Source organism: Myxocyprinus asiaticus, chromosome 11 (assembly GCF_019703515.2).
Source record: "Myxocyprinus asiaticus isolate MX2 ecotype Aquarium Trade chromosome 11, UBuf_Myxa_2, whole genome shotgun sequence".
NCBI lineage: Eukaryota > Metazoa > Chordata > Actinopteri > Cypriniformes > Catostomidae > Myxocyprinus > Myxocyprinus asiaticus.
This window is the reverse complement of record NC_059354.1, coordinates 46,596,099-46,611,547: the sequence shown is the minus strand read 5'-3', so window position 1 is coordinate 46,611,547 and position 15,449 is coordinate 46,596,099. Positions and strand designations below refer to the sequence as shown.

General features: G+C 36.6%; 2 protein-coding genes across 2 annotated transcripts in view; both read left to right on the top strand.

Annotated features, from left to right (window-relative positions):
- The window catches only part of LOC127448416 (ceramide synthase 6-like), a 427,716-nt gene that overhangs the window by 332,189 nt on the left and 80,078 nt on the right, over positions 1-15,449 (top strand). The window lies entirely within an intron of this gene.
- LOC127448412 (D-3-phosphoglycerate dehydrogenase-like) lies at positions 1,733-13,985 on the top strand. Its single transcript, XM_051710911.1, has 12 exons — positions 1,733-1,950; positions 2,847-2,998; positions 3,149-3,214; positions 3,371-3,425; positions 5,476-5,574; positions 5,691-5,823; positions 5,906-6,054; positions 6,190-6,342; positions 7,708-7,846; positions 8,124-8,251; positions 12,424-12,640; positions 13,166-13,985. Exons 1-12 carry the CDS (start codon positions 1,744-1,746, stop codon positions 13,330-13,332), a joined length of 1,665 nt encoding a protein of 554 aa, XP_051566871.1. The 5' UTR covers positions 1,733-1,743; the 3' UTR covers positions 13,333-13,985.

Below are 15,449 nucleotides of genomic sequence, written 5' to 3'. Positions count from 1 at the left end.
TTAATTTGGTTAAACATAACACAGTTATATTTGATGGAATTTTGTTATGAAATTGAAATGCGTAAATCTTAAAAATCGTAATGTTTGATTTAATGGCAAAATACTATATTTCAAATTACTATATGTGCAAATTATCATGGCAAGCTTGAGTTTGCCGCAATAATGTTGACTTTACAAGGAAGTACAAAGTAATACAAATGTATCAATGCATAACTGTGTAAACTTTTGAGTTCTTGAATGCCTTTTAAGTTGTTCTTTGTTGTTCATTGCTGTAGTTTTTTGTTTCAATTTTTTTTTTTTATTGTCAACTTGTTTGAGTAAAATATATAGTATATTACAATATATTCTAAATATAATTTATAAATAAACTTAGACTATTACAAGAATGGAGTAAATGCCAATAGAATAAACCAATAATCCCTCCTTTTTGAGTGGAAACAATAGTGAATATAGCATATACTGTGTGTATAAATGGAAAAATTAAGAGATCACTGCAAAACGATCAGTTTCTCTGGATTTACTGTTTATAGGTGTGTTTGAGTAAAATTAACATTTTTGTTTTATTCCATGAAGTACTGACAACATTTCTCCCAAATTCCAATTGAAAATATTGTCATTTAGAGCAGTGGCGGATTTAGGCATGGGCGACATGGGTAGTTTCCCAGAGCAGCATCTTGTGGGGGGGGGGCGGCATGAGGGGGCGGCCCCCCCGGTCAACAACAATCCCCCCCCCCCCATTTATAATGCAAAGAAAACAAGTTCATATTCATTTTTAAACAACACAATACTAATGTTTTAACTTAGGAAGAGTTCAGAAATCAATATTTGGTGGAATAATCCTGATTTTCATGCGTCTTGGCATGCTCTCAACCAGTCTTTCACATTGCTGTTGGGTGACTTTATGCCACTCCTGGTGCAAAAATTCAAGCAGCTCTGCTTTGTTTGATGGCTTGTAGCCATCCATCTTTCTCTTGATCACATTCCAGAGGTTTTCAATGGGGTTCAGGTCTGGGGATTGGGCTGGCCATGACAGGGTCTTGATCCGGTGGTCCTCCATCCACACCTTGATTGACCTGGCCATGTGGCATGGAGCATTGTCCTGCTGGAAAACCCAATCCTCAGAGTTGGGGAACATTGTCAGAGCAGAAGGAAGCAAGGTTTATTCCAGGATAACCTTGTACATGGCTTGATTCATGCCTCCTTCACAAAGATGAATCTTCCCGATTCCATCCTTGCTGAAGCACCCCCAGATCATCACCAATCCTCCACCTGATCGTCTAATGGTTAGACGGAGACCTGGAGAGTCCTTCAAGCCACAGTGTCTCGCACCCACTGTGAAATTTGGTGGAGGATCGGTGATGATCTGGGGGTGAAAACACTTGCATTTTGTATTTTTTTAATTTTGACCAGTTGTCAATTTCTGCAAATAAAAGCTCTCAATGACAATATTTTTATTTGGAATTTGGGAGAAATGTTGTCAGTACTTCATAGAATAAAACAAAAATGTTCGTTTTACTCAAACACATACCTATAAATAGTAAATCCAGAGAAACTGATAATTTTGCAGTGGTCTCTTAATTTTTTCCAGAGCTGTATTAGTCCAAAACTTACAGAACATTGTATTTTACGAGAGAGGCAAAGAGATTGGGGTACTGTGGGGTATTTCTTTCGTTGCACTGGGGTAGAATAAAACTTTAGGGCGGAGTTTCATCCTTGCAGTTAGATCTTCTTCATTCAAAAGGCATGATCAGCAGTTCAGTCGCTCAGTTCACGCGATCAGTTGGTCGAGTTGAGTCTCGTGAATCAAGAGCAATGGCTCCAATAATAGTAAAAAGCGTTTTAATTAGTGAAAGTGTTGATCCGTGTTGTAAAACGATTCTGCAGGAGAATGGCATTAAGGTGACGGAGAAACAGCACATGAGCAAGGACGAGTTGATTGCAGAGATTCAGGTAAAAGCGTCATGCTTGTTGTTTGAACTGTAAAAACAGTCTTAAGTGACTTTGTTTTGAATCACCTCTAGCGAATGGCGTCGTTCAGAGATGCTGTAGCTTTTATAGGTGGCATTCATTCATGTATGTGGCATTCAGTATAACTCCATTTTGATGTGTAAACGAGTTTTGTGTGACTGTGCCACCCCTCCTCTTCTGAATCTGATGCAACAGCAGCATGTACCTGCACCATTGCAATGACTTGCATTTCAAAAATCTTATGATTAATGATTTTATTAGGCAGCATCGAGGAGACCATCAATTTGAAGTGTTTTGTTTGGGCTTACTTACATACATAAACTGTATGTTTGGGTTCTTTTTAATGACATTTTGTATTTACAGTGGTGTCCAAAACTCTGAGACCACTACTGAAAATGCTTTGCTTTATTATTATTATTATTATTATTATTATTATTATTATTAACAAACATTTTTAATTCCAAATTAATATGTTATAAATGCATTGGCTTAATGATGCGCAATGGAGCTCCACAAGTTGACTCAAGTTCACATGGACAATGTCATGAATTTACTTGAGTTTAATGAATTAGTGACCTACTGTAGAAGTAGTGCAGACACATATTTGTTCTATATCTTATGTTAAATTTTTTAAAAACATTTTTTTTATTTTTTTTTATTTATTTATTTATTTATTTATTTTTGCTTTAAACTTTCCAAAATCCTAAAACTTTGTTACAGAATCACAGATTTTCAATGTGGTCTCAGACTTTTGGATCACACATTTATAATATACTGTACATTTCTATGTTTTGCCAGGAAGAAACAGAGTTGAGATTAAGTTACTCTTGTTTTATATGGAATTTTTGTTCACATGTCTTTAAACCTTTCTTCCCAAGAGTTACGATGGTTTAGTCGTCCGATCAGCAACCAAAGTTACAGCTGACGTCATCAATGCTGGCAGTAACTTAAAGATCATTGGACGGGCCGGAACAGGAGTTGACAACGTGGACGTGGATGCAGCAACTAAAAGAGGCATCATTGTCATGAAGTAATGGAGCGTGTTAAATCTTGCTCCTGACCTCTATTCTGTGTGTTCTGGCAGATTGCTTGAGAAAACATGTTGATTTGCATGAATTCTGGAACATTTGAAAGTCTTAATTTAGCTTGTCTTTTTAATTTTAAATTTTATTTTTTTTAGCACTCCTAGTGGAAACACAATCAGTGCTGCTGAACTCACCTGTGTTCTTTTGATGAGCTTGTCAAGGTAAACCACACAGCATTATATCATAAACTGCCATTATTACTTATTTATAGGCCCAGCCTGCACTGCACTGATTTTGATCCTGATCATTAATACAAAACTTTCATCTGGTATTGAAAACCCATGTTTAATTACCTGTACCTTTTCCTATTTTTTAAGACATATTCCTCAAGCTGTCATGTCAATGAAGGATGGAAAATGGGATCGTAAAAAGGTACAGTATGTGCGAATATGTTAGTTTGAAGTTTCATAGTACAGACAATCACAGAATGGAATGCTAGCGTACTACTTACTGAATAGTACGCCGTGTATACTACTATATACTGCCAACTGTTTTTAAATAGTATGCAGAACAACTCATAATGCAACGATAAAAGTTTCAAATAGTAGTATGCTACATTGTTGTTGCATGATCTCATCATATTGCACGTTTTATTCAGTAAGTGGTGTCCAGATAAGATCGTGGAAATAAAAACTGTAATTTTGCATATATATCGGTACTCCACATTGGTGAAACAAAATGTCTTAAAGGGATAGTTCACCCAAAAATGAAAATTCTCTCATCATTTACTCACCCTCATGCCATACCAGAAATGTATGACTTTCTTTCTTCTGCTGAACTCACCATACAAGTGAATGGTGACCAGAACTCTGAATGTCCAAAAAGCACATACAGGCAGCATAAAAGTAATTCATACGACTCCAGTGGTTGAATCCATGTCTTCAGAAGTGATACTATAGTTGTGGGTGAGAAACAGATAAATATTTAAATTTGCTTTCACAATAAATCTACACTTTCACATTCTTCTTCTTCTTGTTTTTTTACGATTCACATTCTTCGTGCATGTCACCACCTACTGGGCAGGGAGGAGAATTTTTGGTAAAAAAAAGACTTAAATATTGATCTGTTTCTCAACCAAAACTATCATATAACTTCTGAAGACTTGGATTTAACCACTGGAGTCGTATGGATTACATTTATGCTGACTTAGTGATTTTTGGACCTTCAAAGTTCTGGCCACCATTCACTTGCATTGTATGGGCCTACAGAGCTGAGATATTCTTCTAATATTCTAGATATTCATACAAATCTGGGATGGCATGAGGGTGAATAAATTATGAGAATTTCTATTTTTGGGTGAAATATTATCTACTTTAATGATTGGTAGTCAGATCTACAGAGCCCCTTAGAAGACAGGGAGGAAATAGTTTATTTTTTTAAATGGTTTTACGTTCCCTCGTAATAGCTTACCATATTTTAACTAGTAGTGTTGTAGTAAACATGACCGTATTACAATGTTTTGATTTTTTGGCAGAATTCATGGTTTGGATATAATTTACCATGGTTTTACTACAGTAATTTTATAGTAACCTTGACTGTAGTAACAGTCAACAGTAAAAAAAATATTTTTTATTTTATTGTTATTATTATTATTATTTTAATGGTTTTACTCCAAATACCGTGGTTAAACTGTGGCTACTCTAGTAAAATGGCGGTTAATTTCTGTAACGGTTAACCATGGTTTTTCCTACAGTAACCATAGTTAAACTATGGTATTTTTACTTGAACCATAACCACAAAATTTAACATGGTTTTCTACCATATTTTATCCATGATATTTGTGGTTATAGTGTAATAATAATAATAGAGGGAAACCAAAACGATGATAAAAGTCATAATCATCCTGCCAAAAAAACATGGTTAATTTTACTATAAGAACACCATGGTTAATTTGTGGTCCATGTACCATGTTTTTTTTTTTGTTTTTTTTTAAATGGTTCTTACCACTCAAAAAAATTAATTGGTTAATGCAGGTTTACTATAGTAAAACCATGGTCAATTTTATGGTTACTATGGTTTTACTACAAATATCATAGTTCAGTTATGGTTACTATAGTAAACCATAGTTAACTTATTGCAAGGGAACTCAAAACAATTTCAGAAAATAAATTCCCTCCCTGTTCTGTAAGGGGCTTCTTACTAATCAAATAACAAGTGAAGTAGAGAATTCAAAAGTAAATATCAGCCGTGTTTTGGCAAATGTAGTAGATCATCCATGTATTGAGTGCATGCACAAAATTACAACATAGACATACTGGTAATATAGTGCAGAAATGGATTTATGGTATACTATTCCAAATATAGCCATGCTTTTCCCTGTCCGTGTTAACTCGGTCATCACTAACGGACTGTGATTGCTGATATGTAGCGCCACACGGGCTGTTGAGTGAGTTGGATGAGTGTTTTGCTAATGATTTTGCAGTTCATGGGTGCAGAGTTGTACGGCAAAGTTCTTGGAATTGTTGGGCTTGGAAGAATCGGCAAAGAGGTGGCGTCAAGAATGCAGTCCTTTGGAATGAGGGTTAGACAATTGTATCCTTAAAAAACTCAAATCTTCCCCTAGTAATGATTTTTCGAAGAACTTTAGCATTAAAGGAATTTTCTGGGATTATTATTATTTTTTTGCATTACTGACAGATCATTGGCTATGACCCCATCACCCCTCCGGAAGTTTCTGCGAGCTGGGGAGTGGAGCAGATGTCTCTGGAGAAACTGTGGCCACAGTGTGATTATATCACAGTCCACACTCCACTCATGCCCTCCACTACAGGTACACATCCCCCAACCAGAACCACTTTCTTTTGACAAGTTGCCGCAGAGTAATATCTAATGTTTGGTGGTGTGCTACACAGGTCTCCTCAACGATGCCACATTTGCGAAGTGTAAGAGAAGTGTGAAGGTGGTGAACTGCGCTCGTGGTGGAATCATCGATGAAGCCGCTCTCCTGCGAGCTCTGGAGTCGGGCCAGTGTGGAGGAGCGGGGCTGGATGTGTTTGTGGAGGTGAGTACTTGCCAGTAACCCAGACTGAGAACTGTTTTCTCCCTGTGGATAGATAGCAATTTAAACAAACATATTTGAGAAATTAAAAAAAAACAAAAAATGCTATCTTTTTTTTGGGGGGGGGGGGTCGGTCAGGAGCCTCCAAAGGACTCGGCTCTTGTGAATCATCCTAACGTCATCAGCTGCCCTCATCTGGGAGCGAGTACTAGAGAAGCCCAGGCTCGATGTGGGAAGGATATTGCTCTGCAGATTGTGGACATGGCCGGTGGCAAAGCTTTAGTGGGAGCTGTGAGTTCTTTTTAGTCTTGAAATAATGTTTCACAGTGTCAGAAATGTACTTTATAATTAAGGGGCAATAATTGCACCCTGAAATTAATTTTCAAGGGGCATTTAGTACAATTTATAAGGTAATATTTTTTCTAACCATTTAAAAATACACAGCATGTACATCAAATCAGGGGCGTAACTACAGGGTGGGCAGCCACCCAAGGGCCCAGGGTGAAAGGTGCCGTTTTTTAATTTTCCTGGTCAATGGCTGTGCCAAGTGAAAAAAAATTGTGCATGATTGAGCAGAATCCTATATGAAATCTCAAGGATTAATAGTGGTGTTTTCCTTATTACATCACGTGTTGTTCTGAAAGCAAAAGAAACATATGAAACACGGAATGTAGGCCGTCATCTGCGCAGCCTGACCGAAGCAAGCTACGTAGTTTCACAACACTTTCGTCTCACGTGTCAGCTTTTGTGTTTGGCTGGGCTCGAACCACAGTCTGCCGAGTCCAAAGTCTATCAGGTGAGCTACAGCGGAAGCTAATCACACTGCTGGAATAAGTGTAAATGTGAGTCTGTAATACAACCATTAAAATGGATAGTTTTCCAAATGATGCGTTACAGTAAAAATGTTATGATATCATAACATAGCAGTGTGTGAGTAATAGTGTGAATAATAGGTGTTTCTAAAGGCATAATCAGCCGTTGTACTTGTGATTAAAACGCTCAGTTGTTGTAGTGCCCCTTGTGGTAATTTCACCAGGAAACTGCGACCAAACTTGAAACGCGCACGTAAAACGCAGTTTGCAAAAATTGAGTGATAGTAACGTTCATTCAGTGAGACTAGGTTGGAATATTAAAAACTATTTCAGATGTTACGAATAAAAAACAGAAGAATTCAACACGAGGTCTTCTTTTTATTTATTTATTTTTTTATTTTTATTTTTTTTTGCCCATAAACTTAATTTTACGGGCATTTTTGTCTTTTCAAGGGGCATTTTTGGCCCCTGCCCCCTGGGGATCAATAAAGTACTATCCTATCCTATGTGAACAGCCGATTATTACTTAGTTTATCTCAATAATCCCCTGCAATTGGATGCTTCCATTCGCTGAATAAACGAATCATGCCTGGCTGCGAATAGCAGAGTTTTACAATGGCTTTGCATTATGCTACATCTGCCGCTAGGTGTCAGTGAACATAAACAGAAATGTTACTGAGTGTATCTTTAATTTGTGATCCTGTTTTAGTAAAGAAAGAGTGAGGGGAGGCCGTAAGATCTCCATGACCAATTTCCTAAACACCAGTCATGTCTATTTATAACACTGTATGATTTTACATGTCTTGTCTTGATCTACAGGTCAATCTTGCTTATTTTTCTTCAGGTGAATGCTCAGGTGTTGGCCAGTACGTTCTCTCCTGACTCTCATCAGTGGATCAGGTTGGGAGAGTCGATGGGCCAAGTGTTGAAGGCCTGCACTGCTTCTAAACAACCCTACTGTCAGGTCCATGTCACATCACTTGGTAGGTAAATTATTTAAAGGAATAGTTCAGCCAAAATTGAAATAGCATTCACTCATCCTCATGTCTTTCCAAACCTATATGACTTTCTTCCTTGCAACATCAAAGGAAATTTTAGGCAGAATATTCACAGAGGTAGAATTTTCATCTTTCATGCTGTGGTGAAAAAGAGCATGTTTGCTGCATTGTTGAATTTTATTGGATATATATTGGGCCTCTGTCTGCTAGTGTTTTTGATTCTTTCTCCTGAGTTCACATGGTAATATTTTTTTATACTCAGGGGATTGTTTGAAGAAGTCCACTGGGTTTTTGAGCTCTGCAGCTGTAGTCGGACTGCTAACTGAAAATCTTCAGAATGGACCCAACTTGGTGAATGCGCTGCCCCTAGCTGCAGAGACTGGAATTACTGTAAGACTACCTCTTAAAATGTCTGGTAGCTGTACTGTCACTGAAGTCCCAGTATGGAAAGCCAAATTATCTTTTAATGTTCCCAGCAGTACTCATCAGCAGTAAGAAATTAATTGCAGAGCTCTGTAATTGAATTAGAGAGCTCAACAATTGATTTTTACTAGTAAGAATTCCAATTACAGAGCTCTGTAATTGAATTTTTACTAATAAACAAATCACATTAAAGATATGTTTAATTGTAATTGAAGTACAGAGCTCCGCAATTACATTCATACTAGTAAGAATATAATTGTAGCGCACTGCAATTGCAATTCTTACTAGTAAAAATCAATTGTAGAGCTCTCTAATTCAATTACAGAGCTCTGCAATTAATTTCTTACTAATAAGAATGCAACTGTAGAGCTCTGCAATTGCATTCTTACTAGTATAAACATAATTTTAGTGCTCTACAATAGTGAGTCTTACTAGTACCAGCAGCCATATCACCCTGTAGCTGAAGCTAAGAAGGGTTGAGCCTGGTCAGTACCTGGATGTGAGACCTCTTGGGGAAAACTAAGGTTGCTGCTGGAAGAGGTATTAGGGAGGCCAGCATGGGTGCTCACCCTGTGCTCTGTGTGGGTCCTAATGCCCCAGTATAGTGACGGGGACACTATACTGTAAAAAGGCACCATCCTTCGGATGAGACGTTAAACCAAGGTCCTGACTCTCTGTGGTCATTAAAAAAAATCCCACTTCTCGAAAAGAGTAGGGGTGTAACCCCGGTGTCCTGGCCAAATTCCCCCCCATTGGCCCTTCTCAATCATGGCCTCCTAATAATCCCCATCCATTAACTGGCTCTATAACTCTCTCCTTTCCACCAGTAGCTGGTGTGTGGTGAGCGTACTGGTGCACTATGGCTGCCGTCGCATCATCCAGGTGGATGATGCACACTGGTGGTGGTTAAGGAGAGTCCCCTGTTCACTGTGTAAAGCGCTTTGAGTGTAGTGTCAGAAAAGCGCTATAGAAATGTAACGCTCATTCATTCATAGTAAGAATTGCATTGTAGAGCTCTCTATTCAGTGCCATCTCATTATGGTAAGGGCGTCTCATGCATATTTATAATCATCTGGCTTGTATAAATTGGCAGGTGGGAAGATGTATATTAATATGTTAAATTTAATTGAAAATTTAAATTTTCTAAAAAACAAATTTGCTATCCATTTTTCATAAAAAAAATAAATAAAAAAAAACACACACACATTAAAACTACTTTTCTTTCTACTGTTTTGCATGTACACCTCTGTACTCTTTTCAAATTTTCACACAATCCACACATTTACATCTGAAACATTTTGATAAAAAAAGAATTTTTATCATTTTTGGGACAAAATCCACAAGTGTCTGATTGGCAGGTTTCTAAAAACTATACTGTAGATGCTGCAGACCGCAGTGGGCCATATGAGTTTCTGACATGTGAAAAATATCTTTGAACTTGTTTCAAGAGTATACAGAGGTGAATTAATATAGTTAATTCATATAAAATATTATCCTTCAATAACAAAGCATATTTGTGTTTTCATCTCGATATTATCTATAATCTTGACACTATGTGAATGCAATCAATATGCTTGCTAAATAAGTTTGTACAAATATTTCACACTAATATCTTACCATGTCACACATGGCCTTTATTTTGAAATGTAGCATACCTCTTGGAATTTGGAAAGGGAAATGGGTGTAATTGCCTCTGTTTTTGCATCTAATGAATACAAGTTTTTACTAGTAAAATGCCATTGTAGAGCTCTGTAAATCAATTGTAGAGCTCTGCAATTGCATTCTTACTAGTAGAAATGCAAATAGAGAGCTCTGCAATTGCATAATTGCTTTCTTACTAGTAAGAATGCAATTGCAGAGCTCTCTATTTGCATTTCTAGTAAGAACGCAATTATGCAATTGCAGAGCTCTCTATTTGCATTTCTACTAGTAAGAATGCAATTGCAGAGCTCTCTATTTGCATTTCTACTAGTAAGAATGCAATTGCTGAGCTCTCTATTTGCATTTCTACTAGTAAGAATGCAATTGCAGAGCTCTCTATTTGCATTTCTACTAGTAAGAACGCAGTTGCAGAGCTCTCTATTTGCATTTCTACTAGTAAGAATGCAATTGCTGAGCTCTCTATTTGTATTTCTACTAGTAAGAATGCAATTATGCAATTGCTGAGCTCTCTGTTTGCATTTCTACTAGTAAGAATGCAATTGCTGAGCTCTCTATTTGCATTTCTACTAGTAAGAATGCAATTGCAGAGCTCTCTATTTGCATTTCTACTAGTAAGAATGCAATTGCTGAGCTCTCAATTTGTATTTCTACTAGTAAGAATGCAATTGCTGAGCTCTCTATTTGCATTTCTACTAGTAAGAAAGCAATTATGCAATTGCTGAGCTCTCTGTTTGCATTTCTACTAGTAAGAATGCAATTGCATAGCTCTCTATTTGCATTTCTACTAGTAAGAACGCAGTTGCAGAGCTGTCTATTTGTATTTCTACTAGTAAGAATGCAATTGCAGAGCTCTCTATTTGCATTTCTACTAGTAAGAATGCAATTGCAGAGCTCTCTATTTGCATTTCTACTAGTAAGAATGCAATTGCAGAGCTCTCTATTTGCATTTCTACTAGTAAGAACGCAGTTGCAGAGCTGTCTATTTGTATTTCTACTAGTAAGAACGCAATTGCAGAGCTCTCTATTTGCATTTCTACTAGTAAGAATGCAATTGCAGAGCTCTCTATTTGCATTTCTACTAGTAAGAATGCAATTGCAGAGCTCTCTATTTGCATTTCTACTAGTAAGAATGCAATTGCAGAGCTCTCTATTTGCATTTCTACTAGTAAGAATGCAATTGCAGAGCTCTCTATTTGCATTTCTACTAGTAAGAATGTCATTACAGAGCTCTGTAATTGGAATTCTTACTAGTAGAAAATATATTGTAGAGCTCTCTAGTTGAAATATTACTAGTACAAATACAATTACAATGAGTAACGCTGGATGCATTAAAAGCTAAATTGGCTTGCCATACTCCCTGCACCACTTACAATTTGACCCTTTTCACATATCCGAGTTTGGAATGTGGAAGTAAATGATAGCAGTAGCAGTGAATGGGAGACCACAATAAATATAATTTTCACTTACCCGTTTGCTCCAACAGCAAAAGAAAAAATCCACTATTATGCTCACAGCTTTCCAAAAGTATATAAATATAAATATAGTTTCAGCAGCGAAACAATGAGGGATTGTGAACTTAAAGGGATAGTTAACCCCAAAATAAAAAAATCTCTCATTATTTACCTATACTAATGCCATCCCAGATGTAAATGACTCTTTCTTTTGCAGAACACAAACATGGCTTTTTAGAAGAATATCTCCGCTCTGTAGGTGCTATGCAAGTGAATGGTGACCAGAACTTTGAAGCTCCAAAAAGCACAAAAAGGCAGCATAAAAGTAAGCCATATGACCCCAGTGGTTAAATCAATGTCTTAAGAAGCGATTTGATAGGTGTGGGTGAGAAACAGATCAATATTTAAGTCCTTTTTTACTACAAATTCACCTCCTTGCCCAGTTGGTGGTGATATGCATGAAGAATGCGAGTTGCCAAAAATAATGTGAAAGTGGAGATTTATAGACTTAAAAATTGATCTGTTTCTCACCCACACCTATCATTTCACTTCTAAAGACATGGATTTAACCACTGGATTTGTGAATTACTTCAATTCTGCCTTTTATGTGCTTTTTGGAGCTTCAAAGTTCTGGCCACCATTCACTTGCATTGTATGTACCCACAGAGTGGAGATATTCTTCTAAAAATCTTTTTTGTGTTCTGCAGAAAAAATAAAGTCATACACATCTGAAATGGCATGAGGGTGAGTAAATGATGAGAGAATTTTCATTTTTGGGTGAACTGTCCCTTTAGTCTAATGAGACTCTTTCAGAAACGTAATGGCCAAAGTAAAAACGCAAAATCGGCAGCAAAATGATCATGAATATATCGTGAATATTTGCTATATCGCTTAGCCCAGGAGTAATCTGAATGTGAATCTGAATGATGTTTTAAACTAAAGTTTCATATTTATGAACATTTTGAAGGTATGTTTTCAAAGCAGCTGTCCTAAAGTCTAATGTGCCTTTGGATCACAAACCACTAGGTGAAGGCGGATCACAAGCAGTCACATGAGCGTGAGGCCTGTGTGGTGGAGGTTTTCATGAATGGGAGTAGCTATAAGGCTGTTGGCTCGGTGCAGGCTGGAGTTCCAGTGCTGCTGGAGCTGAATGGAAGTGTGTTTCGACAGCCTGTTCCTCTCACTGGACACCTGCTCTTCTTCAAGGCTGCTGCCTCCACTGAACTCCTGCTCTCGGTCACTGGTAAAGACCGATGCACATTCTGCATCTGCACAGATAACCTTCTTTATTCATTTAATGAGAATATCTGAGATTACTTTCTGTTCTGGGTCATTTATTACCAGTTACAATATACAGTATTAGAATATAAACATCTTTTTAGGTAAGGTGTTTCCAAGAAACAAGAAATTCAGAGCATTCGGTGGAACACAAAATTAGACGCTGCTCATATTTATAAGGAAAGCATTTAGTTGAACCTAGTGGGGCCTGTTCTAAAAAGACAAATAAAAAACTAAGTAGTCTGTATGACTTGTGTGCTATATTCCAAGTCTTCTGGGTTTTTTGAGGCACAGACTTAAATTTAAGCCATTAATCACTGCAAATCTTGCCCTCAAATCTAGCTGTAAAATTGAATTTGCTCTTGCGCATAATCAAACTGTTATCAATACACATCGTGCCAGGTTTGACGTAAGCCTTTTAGATGTATAATGTACAATTCCACACTTTCACTGATTCTTTCTTTTTTTTTTTTTTTTTAATGCACCTCAGGAGTTTTGGCGGCTGCATGTGTGCAAATGGAGTCATTTAGTGCCTCGACTGCCAGCAGTGGTGACCAGTGGAACTGCATGGGAATATCCTTGCTGCTTGGGGACATTGGTGCCTTAAAGTCTTTTGTGAAAGAGGTTGCACAGCTCTCTCTCTCTGAATGTCTGTGAATTATCCTGATGGGAACCACTTAACATTCCAGCGTCTAAAGCTCTAGCCTGCCTTATGGTTTGCTGTTGCTCTAATAGATTGTTTACAGTAACACTACATAACATTTCCTAAATCAAGTGTGAAAAAATAGTATTTTTATATTACTTGTTTACTAAAACCACTTATTTGTATTGCAGAAATGTGAATGTGTTGGATTAAACTCAAATAACCATCAGCACTTTGCAATCGAGTGTTTTTTTTTTTTTTTTTTTTTTGTTATATTCTACAAATAGGGTGCAATTTGTGTCTCTTACAAATGACGATGAATAAATTATCTGCTTCCAAATTTTACTAAGTGTAAATGCATGCATTTTTCTAAACACATGAGCAAAATGCTGTCATTTTTATTTTTTTAAATACATTTTTATTCAAGACTTTATTGGCTTCCTTGTGTTTTCAACTTCTTGCTATATTTGAAAATATGCTATGATGCTTTTGATGAAAACAAAATCTATGGGGAATAAAGCTAGCATTTGGAGTTTTATCAATGGTAACTAACATTTTTAAATTTTAAGTGGTGTCCCCAGATAATAAATCAATACTGTTACCATCATATTGTCCCATGTTTTAAATTAATACACTATAATAATAAAAAAAAAACTTGTCATCATGATATCACTTTCCCCTCTTGTTCTATTGCTTTACCTTTATAGTACCGTGCAAAAGTTTTAGGCACTTGTGAAAAATGTTGCGTAGTGAGGATTTCTTTAAAAATGGTGCCATAATTAGTTTTCATTTTTCAATTAACATCATCAAGTCTAGTAAACATAAAAAAAAGCTAAATCAATATTCGGTGTGACCACCTTTGCCTTCAAAACAGCACCAATTCTCCTAGGGACACCAAGACACAGCTTTTCTTGGTTGTTTGCAGATAGGATGTTTCAAGCTTCTTGAAGAATTCTCCACAGTTCTTCTATTTATTTAGGCTGTCTCAACTGCTTCTGTCTCTTCATGTAATCTCAGACTGACTCGATGCTCAGTGGGGGTCTCTGTGGGGACCATACCATCTGTTGCAGGGCTCCCTGTTCTTCTATTTGCAGAAGGAATGTTTGGGAGTCTAAAATGTATATTACCTATTGACACACTACAGCTAAAGATATAAATAACCATCTTAAGACAAATGTTTTTGTAAACGTCTTATGTGCCTAAGACTTTTGCACAGTACTGTATGTTTGTCAGTAGAAGATGATCTTCAAATGTCAACTCTTACCATGATTTTTATAGTAAACAACAATTGATAATTGAAAACTGAAGTATCAGCATTAAATTTTCTGATGCAACATTTAATGATGCAAATTATCAACACTTAAACACATTATCTGATAGTATGTTTAAAATCTTTGCCATACAAAGTTAACCTCAATCGACAGCATTTGTGTCATAATGTTGATTACCTCAAAAAAATATATATTTTTTTTAATCTTGATTACATCGAGGCACTAACAATAGAAGTGAATGGGGCCAATCTGTAAATGTTTCAAAAGTGTAGCACAAGACATGAACAATATGCATGTTAACATGATTTTAGTGTGATAAAATCACTTAGGCCCACTAACCTTTTCTGAGTAGTTATATCCAATTTTACAATGTAACTCTGTAAACCCTAACCTTAAAACGGCTACAAAAACAATGATTTAAACAACTTTACAGCTAAAAAATATACAAGGTTTAATAAAGGGATTAATGTAAGTAGTTTTATAAATTTGTAAGCTTCACATTTCTGCCTTAAAACCCTCCAAAAATTGGCCCCACTCACTTCCATTTGGCCCCATTTGTGTTTTGAAGCATTTATGTCGGTTGTTGCCTTTAAAGCCCTTTGAGCATTGGAAAATCTACTAATTGTTGTTGTTGTTATTATTATAATCATTATTATTACTATTCCATGATAAATGCCACCATAACATCTATTTTTTATCTTTCTTTTTTTTTAAGTCGAAAATAGCTATTTTATGGTGGTAATCAACATTATGCCAAAAATGTCGTCGACTGAACTTAACTTTGAACCCGGAATATTCCTTAAAAGAAAATAACCTTTTCAAACGGGAAAGGGCACTCCTGTCATAGAATGACCCTCACA